Source organism: Mus pahari, chromosome 8 (genome assembly GCF_900095145.1).
Source record: "Mus pahari chromosome 8, PAHARI_EIJ_v1.1, whole genome shotgun sequence".
Taxonomy (NCBI): Eukaryota; Metazoa; Chordata; class Mammalia; order Rodentia; family Muridae; genus Mus; species Mus pahari.
The window spans coordinates 56,809,650-56,833,849 of NC_034597.1; the positions used below are offsets into that span (position 1 = coordinate 56,809,650).

The 24,200-nt window shown below is 44.6% G+C and overlaps 1 protein-coding gene across 1 annotated transcript in view; it reads left to right on the forward strand.

Annotated features, from left to right (window-relative positions):
* Ccdc25 (coiled-coil domain containing 25) overlaps positions 1-23,721 on the forward strand; it is a 30,022-nt gene extending 6,301 nt beyond the window's left edge. Inside the window, exons 3-9 of the mRNA XM_021203670.2 lie at positions 3,099-3,138; positions 8,237-8,288; positions 11,353-11,428; positions 13,493-13,596; positions 13,766-13,968; positions 17,458-17,503; positions 22,129-23,721. Of these exons, the coding sequence (XP_021059329.1) occupies positions 3,099-3,138; positions 8,237-8,288; positions 11,353-11,428; positions 13,493-13,596; positions 13,766-13,968; positions 17,458-17,503; positions 22,129-22,158 (551 nt within the window). The 3' untranslated portion in view covers positions 22,159-23,721. The remainder of the gene's footprint in view (positions 1-3,098; positions 3,139-8,236; positions 8,289-11,352; positions 11,429-13,492; positions 13,597-13,765; positions 13,969-17,457; positions 17,504-22,128) is intronic.
* The last annotated feature ends 479 nt before the right edge of the window (positions 23,722-24,200 follow it).

The following is a 24,200-nucleotide window of genomic DNA, read 5'->3' on the forward strand; positions in this document are numbered from 1 at the left end:
TTCACCAAAATACCACAGAAACAGTCTCTAGGCCTCATACTAAAATTCTTCTCCACTGAACCCTCTTGGGCCAGTTCAAATCAGTCTCAGCAACAAAGTCTTTCATATTCTTACTAGGATGGCCCATTAAGCTCCAGTTAAAGCATTCCACTGCTTTCCAAATCTAAAGTCCCCAAGTTTACATTCTTCCAGACAAAAATGTGGTCAGGCCTATCACAGCAATACTCTAGTCCCTGTTAACAACTTCTGTCTTAGGGTTTTACTGCTGAGAACAGACACCATGACCAAGGCAAGTCTTATAAAGGACAACATTTAATTGGGTTGGCTTGCAGATTCAGAGGTTCCATGCATCATCATCAAGATGGGAGCAGGGCAGCATCTAGGCAGGCATGGTGTAGGCAGAGCTGAGAGTTCTACATCTTCATCTGAAGGCTGCTAGTTGGAATACTCGCTTCTACTAGCAGTATTCCTGGCAGCTAGGACTAGAGTATTAAAGCCCACACTCAGTGACATACCTACTTCAACAAGGCTGTGCCTCTCAACAGTGCCACTCCCTGGGCCAAGTATATACAAACCATCACACAGTGTCTATCCCATAGGAGCACTCTTAGCTGGTAGGTAGAATCCCTGGAACTTCTTATGCTCCCAGATACCACTCCCCACCTTGCTTCTCTGGGAACATTCCCTGGGGTTGGTCTGAGAGCTGGCTGGTTACACTGTTGTCTGTGTGTAATCTTTTCATATTCCTTGTCTGCTTTTCCCATTTCTTTCTAAAACTATCAGAATCTAGTTTGGTGCACCTTGACATTGACAACAGTTAGAATTTGATAGTTTATATGCATTAAAAGAGGCACACATACCATTTTACAATAGGAGATACTTGACAGTAATGATATAAACAAGTTCACCATGGGTGCCATAAAGCAGAGCTGATGAGGTCAAGAGTGTGCCGTTATGAAGTGAGAAACAACAGACCACAGCAAGATGAAGCAGCTCAAACTTTGAAGCAGTCTTTCATTGTAATGGGTGTATGGCATTGACTAAGGTGTGACCTAATGGTAAGTCATCCATATCATAGTAATACTTAGATTTTAGTTTCTTCTTGTAGACCATAATAACACTGGTCCTAGAGAAAAGGAGGCTGTCTCATGTTCTACATTGAACAGCAAGCCACTGCTGTAAGAGCCATAGTTACTTAGAGTGGATATGAAAGCAGACGCCAAGGCTGCCAAATGTGGTTTTCTTTCTACTACATCACAGGTGAAAGAGCATGAGACCACAGCCACTGGGAAGCACTTATCGCCAGGCTGCTTCCTGAGGGATGCAGGGTTTACACGATATAACTGGGCCGTGTGGGAGCTTTACATAATCCTTAAGGGCCTGCACTGTTCTGGTTCACATGGGTGGACTAGGTGTGGTTCTGACATTTCTGCCTTCTCTGTTTTCCTTCTGTAGTTGTCTCCTCTTTATGGAGGGCTTACGTGTGTGGAGGGAGGCCTCATTCTAGCCTCTGTTAGGAAGATGTAGGTGGAGGTTTTGCTGCATTCTGGCATCCAGACACAAAACGTAGCATATGTTGACTTTGTTGTGAACCTAAAACTTCTCTGACATATAAAACCTGTTTTAAACTGTGGACAAAATGCAGTCGTCCCTACATTGCACACCAGCGCATGCTGTGGGAGGGGTGTGGACAAAATGCAGTCGTCCCTACATTGCACACCAGCGCATGCTGTGGGAGGGGTGTGGACAAAATGCAGTTGTCCCTACATTGCACACCAGCACATGCTGTGGGAGGGGTGTGGACAAAATGCAGTCGTCCCTACATTGCACACCAGCACATGCTGTGGGAGGGGTGTGGACGAAATGCAGTCGTCCCTACATTGCACACCAGCGCATGCTGTGGGAGGGGTGTGGACAAAATGCAGTTGTTCCTACATTGCACACCAGCGCATGCTGTGGAGGGATGGTGAATATAGTTTGAGGCACTGAGTTGCGAAGCCTTCACATTTGTGGTAGAATTTATGCCTAGAGACACACCCCTAGATGCAGAGTCCATTTGTGAGTCTAGATGTCTAGAGCCCTCTGGTGTATGTGCCATTGTGTATGTACATATGGAACATTTGCTCATCAGGAAACTTAGAGCTGAATAGAGTTGTCAGCCCCTCCAAATTAGCCTTCTACAGAAGAAAGCTGCATTTTAAAGTCTCCTTTTGGAAATATTCATGGTATCACCCATTTATTTCCAGTAGCCAGGCAGTTTCCACAAAAGCACCACACTGGATAAAACATATGGAATTTTTAACTAGCGTATTTGCCGCTCTGGGCAGGTCTGTTCTCTTCATAGCCAGCAGGTGGCCTCACTTAATGTTTTACTGTTAGTATTTTCTTCTACTTGTGTTGGTGATTTGTTCAGCTTCCCACTTCCCATAGTAAATTTCTAATGTGTAGCAGAAAGCTCCCGGTGTCAGCTAGTGCCAACAGTGTCCTCTCCAAAGGGCTGAGGATAGCTTAGCTAGAAGGCTATCCTTTCTTAGGTACGTTTAAAACTGTCACATAGGAATCACATGCTTTCCTCGCAGTTTTTAATCGACTTTACCTTTAATGGCTTACCTGCCACATGCAATTTAAAATATCAGATAATACAGTACACACACACAATCGTTACTGCCTCACTGGAAGTTTGTTCATCTTCATCCCTCCCAAGACTTGAGTTCCGTTCCCTACTTCCCAGAGCAATTCCTTTTCACTCTTTGACATCTGTCTGCTGCTGCGTCATCTCCATTTGTGATCTTTCCTTTCCTTTTAGACTTTGTTTGTAATATCCTTAAGTATATACTGTATATCTTTTTAAGTGTCAATATCTTAAGTATATCTTCAGACTGTAAAAGCTGTTATTCTTTTTTTTCAAGCTTGCAAGTCCCCACCATTGTTATCTCCATCAAGGAAGAGAGGGAGAGGGAAGAGGGAGGGAGGGAGGGAGGGAGAGAGGGGGGGGTGTGGTGGTATTTTTCCACCTCTTCCCAACATAAAAATCCTGGTATATTTCTACTTAACAGCTTTCTTAGTTTCTTTTTCCCTCCTCTTGTATCTTATTGTAGATGAAGATCTAATAAAGTATGGCTGGCCTGAAGATATTTGGTAAGTAGCAGTTTTTATTCTGTTTCATTTAGATTTCAGACTTGGAGATCTATCTACCTGCTGCCTATAATTTAAACACATTGCCTACATGCTGTTTTTGTTCATGGAGTTCCCAAGTGAATAGCTGCTGTGCCCTTCAGTGTTCACCCTGTGACCAAAGAGAAGGGTGTGGGCGGGCTCCTAACACAGCTTCTTACTACAGTCTTGTCCACGTTCATTCTCCACTGCTTATTCTCTCTCCTGGAACCCAGTCTTACCAGTTCAGTGGCTACCATGCTCCCTGGATAAGTTCTCAGGTCCTGTTTACTTGGGGATGATGGCAATATTGTACATGTTTCAAGCACTTAACTGCCAAATACGGTCAAGTGTCAATACATTTAATCTCACAACAACCTCTGCAGTGTTGCTACCGTGCCCACTTTTCAGATGAAGAACAGAACAGGTCTGCACTGGTTATTACCAGCCCAGTCCAGGCTCTCACAGGCCCTGCTCAGCTTCTAAATCTTGACGTTGATTTTTCCTCACCTTAGGGCACCATTCTTCCCTGTTCAGTTCACTGTTCCCTGCTCCCCCTTCCACCCCCCTCTTAGCCCCAGGACCCTTTTCAGAAGAGCTGGTTCCATTTTCAGTAAGGTGGATGGCCTTGAGCATTGAACAGGCTACTACTATCTTATAAGTAACTCAAGCTCCCACTTACATGCAATTCTGCTTGGAAGCCCCATGTATCTGTGAAGGCTCCCCAAACAGTCTCTTGGACTTTTATCTACTTGGGTATGAAGGGCTCTAGTTCATGGCTCCAATGGGCATGTTCTCCTGTCATTCCGAAGTCCACACTGAGAACTAGTAGGTGGCAGAAACATGAGGAATTTGAAAGGTTAAAAAAAACAACTGTTCCGGCACAGTGTCCTAGCTTCTGCACTCAAGTGTACCATCAAGTTAGACACTGCTTAGGTAGGGCCTCTTCGTTCAGGTAGGCAGATTGTACTGCTGGGAATTTCTGGCCTGCCTTCAGAAGGTCCTACAACCTCCATAGGACAATGATTTACCTGCTTTGTGAACAAGAGGTCGTTGGTGCTGGCACATAACAAAAGTTTATGCTTGACTCAATTGCTGCCTTCATAGAAACACACATGCTGAAGGCTTCCTCGCCATGAGCGCTTCTTTGTCTCCCCTTTGAATACCTGTCATCCCCAGCTAAAGCCTCTCTGATGCCAATGTCTGTACTTCTTGGTGAGGTAGTTACCTGCTATCTCTTTGTCCCCTTTTACTCTTTTCAAGGTAGAGTTTAACTCTATTCTAGGCTTTCCTGGAACTCACTTTCTTGCCTCAGTCTTCCAAGTGCTAGAACTACAGCTACTACGTTTATCTGTGTTGTATATTAGCCTACAGATTGGACACACAGCTGCCGAGTAGGAAAGGTTATATATTCAGATACACCTTGAAAGTCAGTTTACCATACCTTTTAAACGTTTTTTTAAAATTTAAATAGGTATATTTCTAGTTTATTTATAGATAGATTTCTTTTTTTCTTTTTTATTTATTTATTTATTATGCGTAAGTACACTGTAGCCGTCCTCAGACACTCCAGAAGAGGGAGTCAGATCTTGTTACGGATGGTTATGAGCCACCATGTGGTTGCTGGGATTTGAACTCTGGACCTTCGGAAGAGCAGTCGGATGCTCTTACCCACTGAGCCATCTCACCAGCCCCCTTAGATAGATTTCTAATTTAAAACCCACACTAGTAAAGTACAGGTTGAGTTTTTTGTTTTTTTAAGGTTGAGACTCACCAGGAAGATAGCTACCTAGAGTTCCCTTGTGACACCTTTAGTAGTCTAGGGATGAATGGCCAAAGCTCAGCACAGTTGACTTTTATGTTCAGAAGCTATTTGAGAACTCAGGGAAGTTGGAGTAACCCCAGATCTCAGGGCCCATTCCAGTTCCTGTGCTGTCAATCCTGACAATCTTGCAGGAGCCAAGAGCGACTCTGAGCTTATCTGCAGTACAGAGTTCTAACCTGGTATTCTCCGATGCTGGTTTGGAGAATTTATCTGTTTCAGCATCTTGAGTCTATCCTGGTAAATCTGAGGTTCCTTTAAGCAAAGAACTTTCTAAGGATTAAATGAGATTAGAAGCAAATTAGTTTTTATGTGAGGAAAAGAGAAAAGGTGTGTCCTTGCTGCCCCTAGAGTGCCTAATGAGAAGTAGTTTCACGGACCCCACTTTAAGAAATTGAACCACTCTCTGGGCCTCTGCACCCTCCGGTAATTGTTGCTCTTTTATTGAAAACTTTAATCTCTGAATTAGAGAGGGATACCAAGGACATAACAAGGACATGAGGCTGGAGTGGGCGTACTTTAAACTCTGAGTGAGTGTTTTTAGTGAAACTGGATAGACTTTATAGGAAGTAGTTTGTGCTGAATTGTTCCAGAAGTGGGTATCTCAAACCCTGCACTTCTGTCTGTCTCTTTACCCTTTGTAGACATAAAACTACTGCTATATGGAAGCCTGAAGATATCATATACAAGCTGTGAAAAGATACCATGATCACAGCAACTCTTAATAAGAGAAAGCATCTAGTTGGGACCTTGCTTACAGTTCCAGAGGCTTACTCCATTGTCACCATGGCAGAGCATATGATGGCACACATGGAACTGGAGCAGTAGCTGAGAGCTATGCCTGATCTGCAGGCAGCGGCCAGAGGGAGAGAGACGGGGCCTCAAAGCTCACTCTCCTGCAACACACTTAAGCCAACAAGACCATACCTCCTAATCCTTTCAAAGAGTTCTGCTCCCTGGTGGCTAAGCATTCAAATATGAGCCTCTGAGGGCCATTCTCATTCACACCACCACTCTGGCCATGTTACTCCTGTGTGTGCTTTGATTACTTAGGTATGAACTCATTAGTGTATATTATTTTGGTATTTCTATTGGCAGCATTCCATTTAGGAGACCTTGAGGAAGAAAACAGAATCTAATAGAGCTGCTCTTGCTGTGTAGGAAGAGCTGTTATTAATAAAGAGCTGTCACTAAACAAGCAGGAGCCAGAATGGCAGGTGTACCTTTTCAGTTGAGGTCAGGTCATAGCATATTACTTTTTTAATATCCTGAAAGGAGTATGAAATGTATAAAATTTCTAGATTTGTAAAAGATATGAATTTTTCTGGACAGAATAGTGCCCAACTAAGGGTCACAATTACTATGAATTTTGCATGGGAATACAAATGAGTAAATGAACAGCTTGGAAAAACACAACTCAAATAAGACGTAATGTCCATTTTTGGCTATCAGTAATGATTAAGAATAAGGCAACATAAATCATTTGCCCAAAGTCCAAGTATTGTTTTATATCCAGGACAAATAACAAGGTATATAGCTTCTTTGGGGGCATAATCTTAGCCTTCATACTGAATCATACTTGTTATATTGTGTCCTGAGTGTGTGATCCTTTTAACACCTAAAATAGAAGTTGATAACAAGAAAATGCCCTGGGAAGTCTGTAATGGGATACAATGATGCTTCCTGCCTTAGGCTTTTGTTTGGTTTTGAGATAGGGTTTCTCTAAGTAGTCCAGGCTGACCCTGAACTCATGGTACTCCTGCCTGCTGGAACTATAGACCTTTGCTACTCTGCACCGTCTCCGTAGGCTTCCCCAGACCTTGTTAGGAACAGCACCCACTAAAGTTAACAGGGTCGCAGTGTCTGTCCGTTGTGCGTAGCCTTGTTCATTGTTGATGTTTAAATTCTAGGCCCATCTCTGTGCAGAGTGAATCAGCTTTATTTGGCTAATTATATGAATGAAAAATGTCGTATCAGTTTTAAAAGATTGCATTAAATTGATGTACAATAAGAGCCCCATCTTAGTTACGGTTATTATTGCTGCAATAAATCTCTATGACCAAAAGCAGCTTGGGGAAGAGTTTCTTTCAGTTACAGTTCAATATAACATTCACCATCAAAAGCAGTGAGGACAGGAACCTGGAGGCGGGAGCTGATGCAGAGGACATGGAGGAGTGCGCTTACTGGCTTGCTCAGCCTGCTTTCTCATAGAACCCAAGACTACCAGCCCAGAGGTGGCCATACCCACAGTGAGCTGGGCCCTCCCACATCAATCACTAGTTAAGAAAATTCCCTACAGGCTGCCTACAGTGCCATCTTTTGGAGGCATTTTCTCAATTGAACTTCTGATGACTATAGCTTGTGTCAAATTGACATAAAACTAGTCAGTACAAACTCTAAAGAAAAGTGAATTTAAGAATTTAATTAAAGCATTAGGAGGCAGAGGCAGGAGGTTCTCTGTGAATTCAAAGTTAGTTCAGTCTACACAGCAAGAACCAGGGCTTTGTAGTGAGGCCCTACTTCAAGGGAAAAGGGGGTGGGGGTGTGCTATGGGGCATTGCAAATGATTTCCAGACAGTTCCAGTACCATAAAGGCTATGTTCACCCAGGGATGCGTGCGTGTTGCTATCATCATCAGTGTGTGTGTGGCAGGGTGTGAGGGTGGAAGCATTCTTAGTCTGCTTCATCTGGTCCATTTAATGATGTAGCCTGTTTGGTGAGCTAACTTCTCTGATTCTGCACTCGATACTTGGCCTTGATTGTTCTGCCATCACTTGAAACCTGGGGTATCAGAAACCATATTGTCCTCTTCTCCAGACCGCAGTCCTGCAAAGCTCCCAGGTCGCCAGCAGTGGGCTTCCAATGACTTCTTCCATCCTTGCTCATCTGAAGTTCTCGCCCTGTTTTCCTTCTTGGCCTGTGCTTTGGTCGGGCCAGCCAAATCGCAGCTCTTCCACAAAGCCTCTGGTCACTGATAGCTCTTCTTGTCGCTTGAAGCTGCCGTCTACCCAGGATGTTTCATAGTTATTATCTGACTGGCCTTGGCTCGTACCATGCACAGCTCCACAGCTCTCAAGTTTGTCTCAAGTTTGCCTCTCCAGGCTGCTGGGCAGCCTGTGGAGCTGGTGACTGTCTCATACTCTCCATGGAGCCTCCCGTGTGATAAGTCCCCGAGAGTACTGTCTTGGAATGAGACGCTTTCAGTGCAAGTGGTTGAAGACATGGTTGTCTTGTTGCTAAAAGTGGTTTCCTTCTTTGTAGGTTTCACGTGGACAAACTCTCTTCGGCCCATGTATACCTACGATTACAAAAGGTAACTGAGTGTAAGCATGAATTCATGACCTTTCCTTTAGAGATGAACATCATTTATTCTTTTTGTGTGATTAAGTTGCTTAAATAATAAATGTGTTCAAAGTCATAAAGATTAGTAAATGTCTTCCTCCTATCCAGAAAATTGTTATGGAAAATTCTGGATGATTTCCCAGGTAGAAGCCCTTGTTTAGCCAGCCAACCTGTCCCCTATGCTTGCACTACCCCTCAGTTCATCTGATGCTGACGTCTATTTCTAGTGGCTGCTTCTCCAGCTCATTCAGTTCTCCTGGCTCACGAGGGTGCTTGTTCCCCGTTATCAGAGTGTCTTTGGACAGTCTAAAGCAGTGGTGGCAATGCAGGAACGAAGAGTTCATATGCCCCGGGAACGTAGCACCACCATCTCTTTCTAATTTGCTTATATCTGTATTTTCAATAGTTAAACTACATAGTATGTATTATGTTTTAAATAAATGTACTTTGGACTTACAAGGTTTTAAAAAGCTTAGAAAGTTACAAAGGTCATATGGCTTCCCTGCTGCTAGCATCTCACGTTATATGGCGGAGATCTCAGCCAGCAGGCCAAATCCACTTGCTACCGTCATCTAAGTTCTGGAGTTGATTTGAGCAGTTTTCCCATTAATGTCCCTTCCGTCTTCCAGAAACCATTGTGAGGCATCATAGTGTACTCACTTGTCCCTCCTGTCCCATTTTTATGACCTTGACAGTTCACTTAGTGACCTTCTATGTGTCTTAGATTTTCTCATGACTATATAGACTCACAGGTGGGAGTGGCCTCTCCTCCATCATGTCAGACAGTACATGTGTTAACATGACTTACACTAGTGGCATGAGCCAGGACTGCCTGGCCAGGGCTGTGCCTGCCACCTTTCTCCACCGTGGCACTGCATTTCCAGACTTGGTTACCAAAAACCAGGTTGGGGTCCAGCTTCTACTCAGGCAGGGGAAAAATGTAGTTCCACGTTTTGGAGTGGGGTAGTTTCATTATTTGGGGTTCATGCAGGATGGGACTCTTTTCTTTCCCCCTTATATGCAAAAGCGAAGACTTGTGTTTATATCTGCTATGGGCCCTTGTGTATGTTCAGATGCTGTGTTCTGTTGCTTATATTTATCCAGCTCTGGTAAGATCACTCTCAGCCCCCTGTGCTCTGCCTAACCCACTCAACCTCTTATTCATTATTTTCATGAATAAAAATGTTACTAATTTTTTTAATTTTGTTTTTGTTTTGAGACAGAGTCTCATGTAGCCCAGGCCGGCCTTGAACTCAAAGAGATCTGTCTGTCTCTACTGCCTGAGTGCTGAATTCAAAATCATGTGCCATCGTGCCCAGTCCAAAAAAGTTTTTAATAAAGTTTTGCTGTGGAGACCTGGTCAGGACCCTGCTAAGTATAGCAGGCTGGCCTTGAACTTGTGATCCCCTTTCTGAATGCTGGGATTACAAGCATACATGATGGTAATTTATAACATATGAGATTTTTTAAATCTGAGCTGCAGCCTCTGGCAGCATTCCTTGCCCTCAAGTTGTATGGTGGCTTGCACCTGTTGTGTGTTCAGAGTGGAGGCTGCAATGAAGCCACTGGGCAACATGGGAAGTGATGCCAGAAGGGTTTGGTTATGAATTAATTTGGGACCACTGTGAGTTTCAGAAACCTGCAGTTGCCAGGTTGTGAGATGCAGCTCAGGCTTTAAGCAGCTGAGAACTCAAGGACAGTGGTGTAATGATTTTTTGATCTTCTGCCTTGTGATTTCCATCCAAAACGTTACTGAAAGTTCAGTTTAAGCTGTCCTTTCTATTATGTTTGTACATCTGGTGTATAGTATCCCAGGTTGATCAAGTTACTTTTTAGGGTCGTGGTTTGTAAACTCAATATTATGTTGTTTTGTTTGTTATTTTGATTGCCTGTAGTGAACTTATAATAGTGGCACATTAATAGGAAAGCTACTTTGTCAGAATTTAGATTGTATGCAATTTTTCAGCATTATAAACCCTTATTTAGAAATGCTTGTTTTGAAAAGAAGTCTCACTGTTGGCCATGCTGATCTTGAACTCTTGGGTTCAAAAGACCTTTCTACCTCAGTCTCTGAGTAGATGGGACTGTAGGTGGGCATGTGCCGCCACACCTGACTTTGGCTTTTTCCTCTTTCATTTTTGTCACTGTGCTGGTCTCGAACTTGCTTTGTAGAACAGCCTGGAATCCGACTCTGCAGCACATAACTGCCTGCTTCCTCCTGTGTAGAAGGGACCAACTCTTCCCTTATTGAGTCATTGTGAGGGTTAAGACCTGGCATATGCTGAAGCTTTGCAGAGTGGCACCTGACAGGCACTGTGTGCCTTCATCATGGTTTGAATCCAACACAAAGCGTGACGATCTAGACTCTCAGCACTGTTCACTGTTACACGGCCATTTTGGATAGAAAAGTCATGACTTTTGGGAACTTTTTTGGCCCACTGCTGTAAAGTGACTCAAAGCAAACCTGTGGCCTTTACACTTTTGGAGTTGCTAGTCTCACTGGTGTGAGCTTGTTCGTCCATTGCTGTTGCTGCAGCCTCCACTGGCTGCTTTATCTTCCCATGGGAGCAGCACAGCAGATGAAGAACACAAGAACTTCACCCTGATTTTGGTTGGGAGGTAGATGGCCGGTGAGATGTTTGGGATCCAGAGCTCCAGGGCATCTGTTTCAAAGGAAGGTTACAGGGACCTCAGCCAGGAAGGCGTCTAGATCTCAGAATGGACACCGTTTCCCCCCAAGCTCCTGAAAATGAATGAGGATGGCAGAAACCTCTGAGACACAACAGTTAATATCTTCAACGTGGTTTTTAAAATGTGTTGAGTATAGTTTTCTGCTAATGCCTTCTCCTAGTTCAGGTAGCATTCTGTGGTGGGCATGGTAAATGTACCTCATCTTTCAGTGCTCTGCAGTCCACCTGGAGAGCCCCTGCTTGTCTGTAAGCCCCGTGTCCAGCAGGTAAGGCAGCACATGCCTTGCGAGTGCTCCAGTGGCCATCAGTAACCAAGAGGATTATTTGGTTTATTTTGTGTTACAGGGAGAGAAGATAGAAGACATTCCAAAGGAGGTTCTGATGGACTGTGCCCACCTTGTGAAGGCCAATAGCATTCAAGGTCAGTTTGCCTAGCATTCACTTTCTCTGTGCTTGGATCATAGTCCATGTTAGCAAGCATGAGTCTGGGGAGGGCAGAAGACATGTCTGAGGGGGCTTGTCAGGGAACTAGATGCTCATATCCCACGCCTCTCACTTTTACCGCCCTTTCTGTCTTGACTCTTGACTTTCCCTGTCCTTGAGTAGGAAGTCATCCAGCTCTGCCTAAGCCTTTTGGCAACATGGCAGTGTTGATAGCTAAGGAGATGTGTCTGCTGCCATCAATTGTCAACAGACTGTAAAACTAGAGGGGTTTGGTTCAGTGTTTTGTTGTTTTTTTGTTTTAAATATAACTATATGTGTATGTGTTTTGTTTGTATGTATGTCTCTGTGCTATGTGTATGTCTGGTGCCCTTAGAACCCAGAAGAAGTTATCAGATTCCCTGGAACTGGGGTTACAGACAGTTGTGAGCCACAGGGTGGTTGTTAGGAAATTGAACCCAGATCCTCTAGAAGAGCATCCAGTGTTATTAACTGCTGAGCCATCTCCCCAGCTCTTTGCTTGGATATTTTGAACTGGAATCTTGATATGTAGCCCGGGCTAGCATGGAACTCACTGTGTGGCCCAGGCTGGCAACTCACAATTCTCCTGTTTCAGCTTCCTGGGTCCTGGGTGTATAGGTATGTTTAACTATATCGGGTTTAGAGCCAGAGTCTTTAAATCGCACCTTTTCTTTTCTCCTTCTCTCCCTTCCTTTAATTTGTGAAGGTCTTGAGTCATTTGACTCTGTTGTCCTCCTTCCCCAGTGGCCTGGGTGGTCTGGGAGTGTCCTTATCTTTCAGGAGCTCTTAGAGTGAGTCCAGTGTCCAGTGTGAATTGGAAACAATCACCTTATGTGTTTTAGGCAGTAGTTAAAAATACTGGGCTTGGTGCCTGTGTAATTCTAGATAAGATTAAATCTAATCCAAAGGTCTAGAAGGATGGTTATGAGGATGGGGGTAGGGGTTATAAAGAGGGTTGAGAGAGGTGTGGGTTTAAATGATTGAGCTAATAAGTTTCTGGGGATAGGATGTAGACCTGGATAGAAAGAGAGAACTGGTTCTCAATGAAGTTGGAAGAGGCTCCAGAGCAAACAGCTGATAACAGGCACTGGAGTTAATGATTACACAAGGAGAGCTTGGCAGTCTTCCTTCGTGTAGACTGGTGTCTTCAGTCTCAACCCAGGCAGCCCTAATTACAAACCCGGTGCATAGACTAAGAAGCTTAAAAAGTTTACCTTTAGGAGCCACCAGTTTCCAGCTCCATAGTCAGCAGGTTGTTCTGAGGGAGGACGCTTTATGAGTAGAGTAAAATCTCAGATCTTCAGTTACTGAAGTAAAAATTGAAATAAGCAAACTGTTTATTCTGTGTTCCAGCCTCTTCCACCCAGCCTTGTTCTTTCCCATGCCCCTGGCTTGCAGAAGAGCCTTGGTTTAAAGAGCTGTAGACTCTTTATTCTTGGCTTGGTTTCTTCTTAATGTCCTTAGAGTTTATGGGCTCTAGAGAAAACAGAGGGGAAGAATCGTGACAGGGGATTATTCCCTTCCTTCCTCGGCCTTCTGCAGTGACCTGTCACACAGCAGAAAAGGAGCTAGGCCTCAGGTCCCACTCTTACTCAGTGCCAGAGGACAGGGCTGGGGCCTGAAGAGAACTGTGAGCTTGCAGAGGACACGGCACTGGCAGCTCTGTAGTTACCAAGCTCTCTCTGCTCAGTAGTACTAAGAGGGTAGGGATTGAGTTTGCTGGTTTCTGCTAAATTGGCTCATTTCGGTTCAGACTCATAGGTTTTATTTAAGGGAAAGGCTCCACAGATAACCAAACAAGCCTTCCTAAACATGTTAGTTTCCTCAGCATCAGAAGCCAGGACCCTTGCTTTTTCTACTCTAATACTTTGGCACAATGTTCAATTTCCCACTGGCCTTTCGTGCTTTGGGACATTGGAAGTGAGCTCTCCTTAAGCCTCGTCTGGGGTGGATGATGTTTTACTGTGGGTGAGGGCTACACCACTCGTGTTTCCTGCCTGCTGAAGACAGTCTCTCTTGGCAGGCTGCAAGATGAACAACGTTAATGTAGTTTATACGCCATGGTCTAACCTGAAGAAAACAGCTGACATGGATGTGGGGCAGATAGGCTTTCACCGGCAGAAGGATGTAAGTGTTCATACACCGCTGGAGGAGGAACCTGACCCCAAGCTGAGTGTCCTGTGCTTCCTATGGGTGTTAAACTGGGTGGCTAAAACCCTGGAAAGCCAAAGCCTTGCCCTCTTAGGTGAGAGAAAAATAATTAAGGCTAAGTACTTTCCCCTTACCTCTCTCAAAGGTAAAAATTGTGACGGTGGAGAAGAAAGTGAATGAAATCTTGAACCGATTAGAAAAGACCAAGCTGGAGAAGTTTCCAGACCTAGCAGCAGAGAAGGAAGGCAGAGACCGTGAAGAGAGGAATGAGAAGAAAGCCCAGATTCAGGAGATGAAAAGGAAAGAGAAAGAAGAAATGAAGAAGAAAAGGGAAATGGACGAACTTAGGTACGCTGGGGCTGAGGCCTCGCTGGTCACCCAGGTGCTCCCCATAGGTTCTGAGGATAGTGCCCCAGTGGCTGGAGGCCACACACAAGCTGGGGTGTTGACTGGGTTGTTAAAGGGGGTTGTGTTGCTGTGGTGACTCCCCGTGTTACAGAGGCGTTGAGTGTGAGTGAGCAAAATGAAAGGTTTTACCTCACCGTAAGCCACCACAGGCTGTCCTCAGATGCCAGCTTGTTCTTGGGGAAGGAAGAGGTGTAGGACTGTGTAGTCTGAACAGCTGGGCTGCTGTAACCACTATGTGCAGCCGGGCACTCAGAGCTGCTTCCACATGCTTTTTCTGCCTTTCAGAAGTTGAATGTGTTAATGTGACGAGACCTGCTTCAGTAGCCTACAGTTGTAATCAGCAGGTAAATTATAGTCTGGTTCCTGACATCTTAGTGACGGTGGCCATGAGAATGCTGACTGTATCAGTTTTCTGTTGCTTCTAGAACAGATGGCCCCAAATTTAACTCAAAGCAACCTACAGACCTGCAAGAAGTCCTGATTAATCAAAACAAAAGAGAAGTCAGCAGGGTAGTTCTTTTCTGGAGGCTCTAGAGGCAACTCTGGTTTCTAGAGACTGCCCACATTCTGTGGCTTGTTGCCTGGTCTCCTGCCTTCTCTGCTTTTAAAGAGCCACGTGACTAGATCAGACAAGCTTGCACCACCCTCAGTCACCTCCCTGTCATAAAGAACTGTCGGCCGGGTGTGGTGGCACACCTTTAATCCCAGCACTCGGGAGGCAGAGGCAGGCGGATTTCTGAGTTCGAGGCCAGCCTGGTCTACGAAGTGAGTTCAGGACAGCCAGGGCTGTACAGAGAAACCCTGTCTCAAAAAACCAACCCCCCCCCCAAAAAAACAAAACAAAAAAAAAAAAAAACTGTCACACGTGCAAAATGTGTGTCCACAGAAGACAACGTGTCTGTTGCTTCTAGAGATTTGGATGAGAACGTCCTGGGGGAGGGGAGAGCTTTGGAAGCATCATCCCGCTGCCGTGCTGAATATGTATTGCTGCACTTGAACAGGCCCAGTAGCCCTGTTTGTGTTTGAGTGGTAAAGCATCTGCCTCCTGAGTGCTGGGATTACTGGCTCGTGCCAGCTACCTCTTGTTTTTCTTTTCATTCTTTCTCTTCCTTTCTTTATGTAGTGCTAAGGAATGAAGTAGGGGCTCATGCACAGGGCAAATACTCTCACATACTTGTCCTTGTGACTTGCAGTCATGGAACTCCTAGGTTTCCATGGATGCCATTTGTGATATGTGCAGCAGAAAGGACACAAGTGCGGGGTGGCATCAAATTAAAAGCCACCTATCTGGGCTGGTGAGATGGCTCAGTGGGTAAGAGCACCCGACTGCTCTTCCAAAGGTCTGGAGTTCAAATCCCAGCAACCACATGGTGGCTCATAACCATCCTTAACAAGATCTGACTCCCTCTTCTGGAGTGTCTGAAGACAGCTAGAGTGTACTTACATATAATAAATAAATAAATCTTAAAAAAAAACAACAAAAAAAAAGGCCACCTATCTGCCCTTGCTCTGACCCAGCTTTCGCTGAATACCCTGGGCTCTTAGGAAGCTTGCTGGGCGGGGGCATAGCTGCTGCGATTGTGTATGGTCAGGAGTGAGGTGCCTGCTTGTGTTCCTTCCTGTCCAGGTTCTGCTGATCAGGAAGTCTGGCTTCTTTTAAAGTTGAGCATTCAGATGACGAGCTCAGGGGATGCTGTCTTGCACTGGTCTGCTGCCTGAAGCAGGCAGATACGTAGACTAGGTTACCTGATATTGCCTGCAAGTGGGAGCCTGCCAAGAGTTGTTAAAATGGCTCACTCCGTTAACATTTGTGAGTTCTGGCAAGCAACATTTGCGGCTGTCTTAGTTGGGGTTTTTATTGCTGTGAAGAGACACCATGACCACAGCAACTCTTACAAAGAAAAGCATTTACTTGGAGCTTGCTTATTGTTTGAGAGGTTTAGTCCATTCTCATCATGGCAGGAAGCATGGTGGCACACAGGCAGGCATGCACTGGAGGAATAGCTGAGAATTCTGCATCTTGAACCCAAGGCAGCAGAGAGAGTGACATTGGGCCCAGCTTGACCATTTAAAACCTCAAAGCTCCACTCCCAGTGACACACTTCCTCCAGTGAGGTCACACCTCCAAATAGTGCCACTCTCTACAGGTAGGGGGTGTGGGTGGCATCATTTTTATTTAAACCACCACAGCAGCTAATTCTTGGTTTTAGTTTGGAGTAGGGGAAAATTGAAGAAAATATGCCGTTCTGTTTCCTTCACATCTTTAACTACTTTGTTTAGAAACATGGATGTTTTTTATTAGAAACATGGTATCACTTTATTTACAGCTTGCTAAGGAGGAATGGCTGACACTTTTAACATTTGCCATCTGACTGACACTGTTCTTGAAAGTGCTTTTTGCATGTCCTCATTCAGCAGTGACATATTCCTGTTGCCTGAATTTGTAAAAGGAAAGTGAGTCTGAACAGCACCTGAGCATCTTGCTGGGAGTTATAGCTAAGTGTGTCTGACTCTTAACACATTACAAAGCTCTCCTGCCCCCAGCTAATTCATTTTATACAATATTCAGAATGAGTTGAGTAATATAGAGATGCCGTGATTCGTGTTGGAAGTAGAGCTGTCCTCTGACCCCCACGGGCATGCTGCACTTACCCACATATACACAAGACAGTTTCTTTTTTAAGTTTCAAACAAAATTGATGAGGCTTTGAGTGATTGAGTCAGTGAGTTTGTTTTTTTGAGACACCATATCTCTCTGAACCCTGGGAGTTCATGCGAGCCCTAGGCTGACCCCACACTTGTGGCAGTCTCCTGCCACAGCCTCCTAGGTGGCATGGGCCCAGATGACAGGCATGAACTCAGCTGGTGGCTTGTGTTTTTTAGTAAGAGCTCTTTGCCTTGTGGATTATAGAGGAACTCAGAGGCAGGGGAGCCAGAAGATAAGTGATCGGCAGTGGTACAGACCACGGATGAAGCTTGGACTTAGTGAGAGGGATATTCACTGGTAAAGTCGTGGTTTGATGTAGTTTGGGTTGAGGAGCAAAGCTGAGAATGGCTCCTGGATTTGAAATGGAATGGACAGTGATGCTCTTCTAGGTAACAAGAGAACTAAATGTGTTTGTTTCTGTAGGGAATAGATTTTGAGTCGGATATAGACCAGAAGTCTGGAACTATCTTAGGAATCGCAAAAGGTGTTGGGGCGATTTGGGTTAATAGGGAGTACAGAGGAAATGTGGCCTTCAGAAGGGCGGGCTTGTGTGCTGCTGTCTTCAGAGTGGGAACAGTTAGCCCACTGAGCCTTCCACCAATGTGGTGACTCTCTGTGAGAGCTTGTTGACATAGTAACCTCATTTGGGTTTTAGGGTGCTAGCCACCCACAAAATGCTTATGGAGAAATTACCTTAATTTGACTGTTTTCTTTTCTTCTAGGAGCTACTCCTCACTAATGAAAGTTGAGAATATGTCCTCAAATCAAGTATGTTCACATTTCTTGCTCTACTGTTGTGCCTTGAAATATTTCACAGAGTCGTCAGTAGTTTAGTTATTGACTGTTGTAGTGTTGCAGATTGCTTACCATGATTGGCAGCTAGTATGGAGGAGGAGGCTGAGCAGGTGTGTGTGTGTGTGTGTGTGTGTGTCTGTCTGTCTGTCTGTCTGTCTGTCTGTCTGTCTGTCTGTCTGGCAGGCATTACCATCCTGCCCTGTGGTCTTGTGTTTGCTTTTATATGTGTCACTTTAAAGAAAGGGTCCGACACCTCGCCTGCAGTGAGGGGCAGGCCTGCAGTATTACATGGTGTCCCCGTCAGCTTTCCCTTATCCAGCACAGTGCCTGAGATGATCAATTTAGGAAGAAAGGAACTATATTTTGACTTGGGATTTTTAGAGATTTGGGGCTACGGTCAGTTGCCCTGCTGCTTTGGGTCCAGTATTAAGGCAACATCATGATGGGGACACGGGAGAAGGCAAGCTGCTCATCTTACAGCAGCTGGGAGCAGAGAGGTGAGGGGGAAGGCAGGAGGCCCAGCACCTGGGAAGGCCATGCCTCCTCTGGGACCTGATTCTTCACACTGGATACCACTTTTAAATGTTCTGCCTCGCAGAGCACGGACTAGAGAACAGGCCTTCAGCATGTGGCCTTTGGGGACATTTCCAGACCCAGACTGTGGCACAGCACTGTAGTCCAGTCTTTTTCTCCTTTCTTAGTTCCTATTCCATTTCCAGGCTTTGAAAAAAAAAAAAAGGAAATTAATAAATTTCCATTGATTAAAATCCTCTACTAATGGTGCTGTAGACTTCATAATATAGTTAAACAGAGTCAGAATTTCCCCTTTCAATTAAAAATAAATGTACCAAATAAATGTGCCAAATACGAGACCATGTGCCTAAATACCAGCACTGATTCTTTTCATACTTGTTAGAGTTGGAATAAGTGTTGACATGCTTCAGGGTTTTGTTTTGTTTTTGAGACAGGTTTTCCCTTTGTTGCTTGGGCTGCTATGAACCTCCCCTTACCCAGCCTGGTCTCAGACTCACAGTCTCACTGCCCCTATTTCCCAAGTGGTAGGGTTACAAGCAGGCACCACCACATTTGGCTCAGGCTCTTTCATAATACAGCTTTTGGAATGTATGCTTTAGATTGTATCGTCAGATATGCTAGACATGAATTGCAAATGCTGTCTAAATGAAAATTAAGGTTGAAGCCCGAGTTCTTCAGCCATATCAGCTTTGTGTGGCCTGGTGGCTACTGTTTCAGCAGAGATAAAGAACCATTTCTACATTACTACAGAAAGCTCTGCTAAGTGGCTCCGTTTCCCACCTAAGGTTATCTACTCAAATTCCAAGCTAAGTGTAGGATTGGAGTCAGTAGGATTTTAGACGTTGCTCATGTCCAGTGCCCGTCCAGGAACCGGCAGGAACACATCTTTACTACCACATCTGTAAAGAGCTAAATTTTTGAGGCTCCTTTATGAATCAAGATAGTGGCTGTGTAAATTATTTCTGAAAATTTCCAAAATAACACTGTGTAATTCATCAGGACTGAATGTGAAGTCAGGAGATTTAAACTGTCCCTGGATTGAGCTGACTATATTTTTAGCCTTTTTAGGGGGATTATTGCTCGGTGTAGAGACATTACCTCATGAGGTTGTCATATCCTATAAACAAGGGTGTGCCTTCATCCTAGACTTGGTCGTGTCATAGGTAATTGTCAGTGGTCCTTACTTGGAGTCCTGAGTTTGTTTAGCCCTCTGCATATTATTCTTGGCTTTCCAGAAACTCAGAACATTTTAACCTTAGCAGAGGCCTGTGATAGATTCCAAGTCAAATTCAGTAAAAACTAATGCTCCTGTCTCTGCTGTGCTGACTGAAAACTTTTTGAAACTTTATTTAGAAGTGGTTTTCCACCAGAAATCTGGCCTGTGTTTCAACCTTGTACCTGTTGTTCCACAGTGGATCTTTAAGAGCTTTACATGTTTTTCTATAATTGGAAACACATATGTGCATATGCACACACACTCATATGTGTCTGTGTACATGCATACACACACATACCTTTGCACATACCATCCTTGAAATTTTTGAGGCATTGGTTCCAAGGCTCTAGGAATACTAAAATCTGAAATCTGTAGATGCTCAAAACCCTCATGAAATAGAAAAATATTCTCATGTAACTCATGTTTTATCTCCCCATGTGATTCTGATTATTATCACCAAATACAGTATAAGTGCAGGTGCAGAGATAGTTGTCACACTGTAGTGCTTACAAGAAAAAGACCAGTGCCTGTGTTTGTGGGATTCCTAAGTGCTCTCTGGGTTTGGTCGGATCTGCAGAAATAGACACCACAGATGCAAAGGACCAGCCATGCATGTGTATGCACAGATACTGTAATTAAGAGTCCCAAGACTACAGTGTTCGGTGTGAGACAAACGCTCCTCCCTCCTGCTCTGTTACTTGCTGCCCTGCGCGAGGTGCTCCAGTGGAAAGGCTTCAGTCTCCTTGGAACATTTTCTGCTCTGTTACCATCTTATATTGTACAACCTAATTTGTAGTGTGAACCCTGGATCTTCATCCAGAGGCTGATGCTTATGTGAGATAGGACTGTACAAGCTCATCAGGAAGAGTACTGGTCTCTGTCTGAGCTAGATGTTCATCAGAATATTTAGTTTTCCATTTAGCATAACCTCTTTGATCTGTAATTTTCAGTCCTCTTTTATGTGTGCTTGGAGGCAGAGATGGTTGCTGTTGCATTCCTCTTGCTCATCAGTTAGCACCAGGCAACAAGAGGCCTGTCTATAAGCTGATTTGTAAAGGGACTGGGAACCTGAAATGTGATAGTTGTTCAAGGACAGTCTCAGACCACAGACACACAGTTAAACATTCCTCTGGTGCCAGAGCACCTGCCTACACATCTAGTGAGTGGCCCCTGTATGGAGTGTGCACTGTCCCTGTTACCAGCTGGGTGGCCTTACTGTTGTCTGTCCTCACTGGCCATTATAGAAGCTGACATTGGATGTTTCTAATGCTGCTCCTAAAGTTTAGGACTCTGAGGCAGTCCTACTACCAGGACAAAGCATTTCCCATTATGCTAATAAAAGAGCAGCACATGGGTTGGAGGCATGGTTCTGTAGTAAGCAGAGCTTTCTGCTCTTCCAGTAGCCCTGGGCTTTGTTCCTGGCACCCACATGGCAGCTTACATCTCTTGAGACTCCAGTTCCAGGGGATCCAGTCTCCTCCTCTGACTTCCCAAGGATCTTTGCATGCATATGGTACACATATACTAAAATAAACATACTTTTAAATTAATCTAATTTAATTTATTATTTGTGTGAGAGTTGTGCATGTGTGGTAGTGCAGCACATACATTCAGTGTCCTAGAGGCTAGAAGATGTTGGATCCCCTTCAACTGGGATTATGGATGGTTATGAGCCACCATATGGGTTCTGAGAATCGAACCTGAGTCTTCTGCATGAATAATAAGTGCTTTAAACCACCTTTCCAGCTCCTAAAATAAACATTTTTTTAAGAAGATAGAGGAAGAGGAGCAGCAGAGAGGCAGGCACTGAATGAAGCCAGAGAAAAACAACCTTTATAGAAACTACCATTTTCTACCCTCTCCTACTGTCTTCCTACCATTTTCTACCCTCACCTACTGTCTTCCTACCATTTCCAACAAGGGTCCTTAAAAGAAAAAGAACCCTAAGTCCAGTCCCTGCTTCTGGTAGTACTGGTGTTAAACAGTGACAGATAGAAATCGAACCAGGCAGTGGCCAGTGCTGCTCAAGCCAGCCACTGTGCCAGGAAAGAATCCTGCCAATGTGTGCTGCTGTAAGGCAGCTGGGGCTTGCCAGCCATGCACTTAGATTGCCCTTTACCCATGTGCTGTGGTATGGAAGAGGCCAAGCTGGCTAGCTTTATTACTCGCCCATGTTTGGCTTCTTAAGGACTTTGCCTATTAAAAAGGAAGGAAAACAGTCAGCTTTCATCATGTGAAATCACAAATCTAGGGAAACCAGGATGTTCAAAATACTGAGATTTAGGGCACAGATATTTTACATATGACAGGGTTATTGGCATAAGGAAGCAAGATACTGTTCATATAGTATACTTGTGGAGGATTAATCCTTTTCTAAATTTCTCTCTCTCTCTCTGTGTGTGTGTGTGTGTGTGTGTGTGTGTGTGTGTGTGTGTGTGTGTGATGATCTGATATAACATGAGCTGTGTTCAGAGTGAAGTCACTCCAGGAGAACAGGTTCCATGGCCCTCTCTCAGTCACTCTATTTTAAAAGTTCAGGATTTATGCTAAATGACTAGCATAAATCATTCTTTAGCAGAGTCACAATTTTGTCCCACAGTCTACCAGTTGGGCTTTCCCATTGTAACTTGGAAGTTAAAGTAACTTGAGGGACTTGGAGTTTGTGTCTACTCTCCTTAGTCCTATACGAGCTAATGGCAGCAGGCAGTGGTGAGCTCAGTCATCCTCCTGCTAGCTTTCAGCAGCCCTGCACCCTGTGGTTAGGACTGAGGAAGGGCAGGGGGCTAGCATGCTGATTATGACTGTCTGGCAGGCTCAGGGCCTTCACGCTCTCTTTTGTCTCCTGCAGGATGGTAACGATTCCGATGAGTTCATGTGAGCTGAGCAACGGACCCTGGGAAGACATGGATGCACAGACCACTCCAGAGCTTTTGATTTCATCTAGGTTCTGAATCACAGAAACCAACCAACCAAAATCCTACCTTCATTCTACGTAGACATCATTGGTTTCTGGAGTTTAAAAAAAAAAAATCATCTTTTTGCTGATGAAAAGAACAGATGTATAATATAGTTGGACTTGAAGACAACTTATAAGTTTAGGAAAAGGAGAATATTTTTGGCAGAACACCCATCAGTACCTATGAAGGCTGGCTGCCTTTGTCTTTGAGATAGACATTGGAGCAGACCGACTCTGGAAAGTGCTTTTGTGGCTGTGGTCTGTCCTGGGAACAGATGTCGTACAATGCGTTTCCTATCTCTAAAATATCTACTTCTGTGAAGAAGACTGGCTTACTCAGGCCAGGGCCCTCCTGACGACGGTTTCCTGACTAGAAGAAAGGGACATGGGTTTGAAGGCAGCAGCAATGCTTACTTAACTTGCATTTCAGTATTTGGCAAGTTCTCTCCTGCTGGCGTCAGAGTAGCTGGCCCAGCTCTTAGATTGTTCTAAGGGTTCTGTTCTCACTGCTGTGAGGTGAGGGCCCCATCTCACCATCGTAGTTCCATAGTTGATCTTAACTAAGCTTGGGAACACGTCACCTGAAATCACAGGTGATCCAAGCCGCGGATGTGACACCTAGGCTCTGAAGCCATTTCTGTGTGTGGAGGGAGGCAGGAAAGGGTGCTCTGCTAGTCGTGAGAGCGACACAGATTGCCTCATGATTGTCTGGAGTGTATCATGAAACAAAAGTCCACCGTGAATTGCAAGCTTTAGAAAGAATCAAGCATTTTCCCTAGCCAGCCAAGGCATCCGTTTCCTTACTTTGGAATAGTATTTATGTTGAATTGTAACCCCACAGTTGTAAGCTTAGTGACTCATGTATGTAGCATTGGTACTGGTCTGAGCCACCTGCTATCCAATAGATAGATTCCTTTTTGTTAGTGTTTAAGGGAGCCCCTGAAGAGACTCAACAGAACAGTGAGGAGAGAGAGAAAAGCCAGCAGGGTTGTGACTGGCATGCAGATCCATATTCTAGCACACCACACAGTGCCCACAGCTCTGCGGTGCTGAGCCAGCAGAAATGATTTCTTCAGCAGATGTACCAGCTGTCATCCCTGACGTATGCACAGAACCAGACCGTTGATCCCTGGTATTCCAAGTTGAGTATGAGCTGAACTGGAAAATTCCCTGAGGCATAACTCGTTAGCCAATTTGAGGAGAGCCAATTTGAGGGGTATGAAAGTCAGCACCAGAGTTGAGTGAGTGAGTGAGTGAGTGAGTGAGTGAGTGAGAGTGAGTGTGTGTATGATACTTAGACTGGATTTTAAAAAATTATAATAAAGTATCATTTTTGTGAGAAAGGACATTGATATATGAATTCTTAGAACTTGTTTTCTATAAAAGAGAGCAGCCCCCACCTCCAAACTGGTTTGAGGCTAATTGTGCTATAAAAGCTCATTTGTCATAGGTTCCTTCTGTGAACTCAAGATCTCATGTGTTTGAGGTGAGCATTGGACCACAGCCCCACCCACCTTAGGTTCTGCTGTGGGGCCTGCAAGAGTGGCCTCCTTTTGTCAGATCTGAGCATGGAGAAGTTTGAACTGAAGGCGGGGCTGCCCAGTCCCACGAGCTTTCCTGTCTAATCCCGTTGGCATTCCTTTAGAGCTTTGGCTCCTTCAGCACTTGGCTATAGGCACCTCAGTGGGAGGCTCTGCTGCTAACATTACCTGTGTCCCCCTCAGCCTCTGCATCTACAGGACCTTGAACACACATTGGGGGAGCTTTGGAAGGCTATCCCTTCAATGTCAGATGCTCAGCTTACATTCAAGGGCAAATAGTTCAAAACTCAGCTCACAGGTTTAACATTATCCCGGCCTCTGCTGGGTTCTCAGGGTTGCATACCTGGCTCTCCTCCCTCACCATTTTAGCTGTTCCATGCCTAAAGCTGTACCCCCGCCTCTCTGCCTCTGTTTTATGTTTTT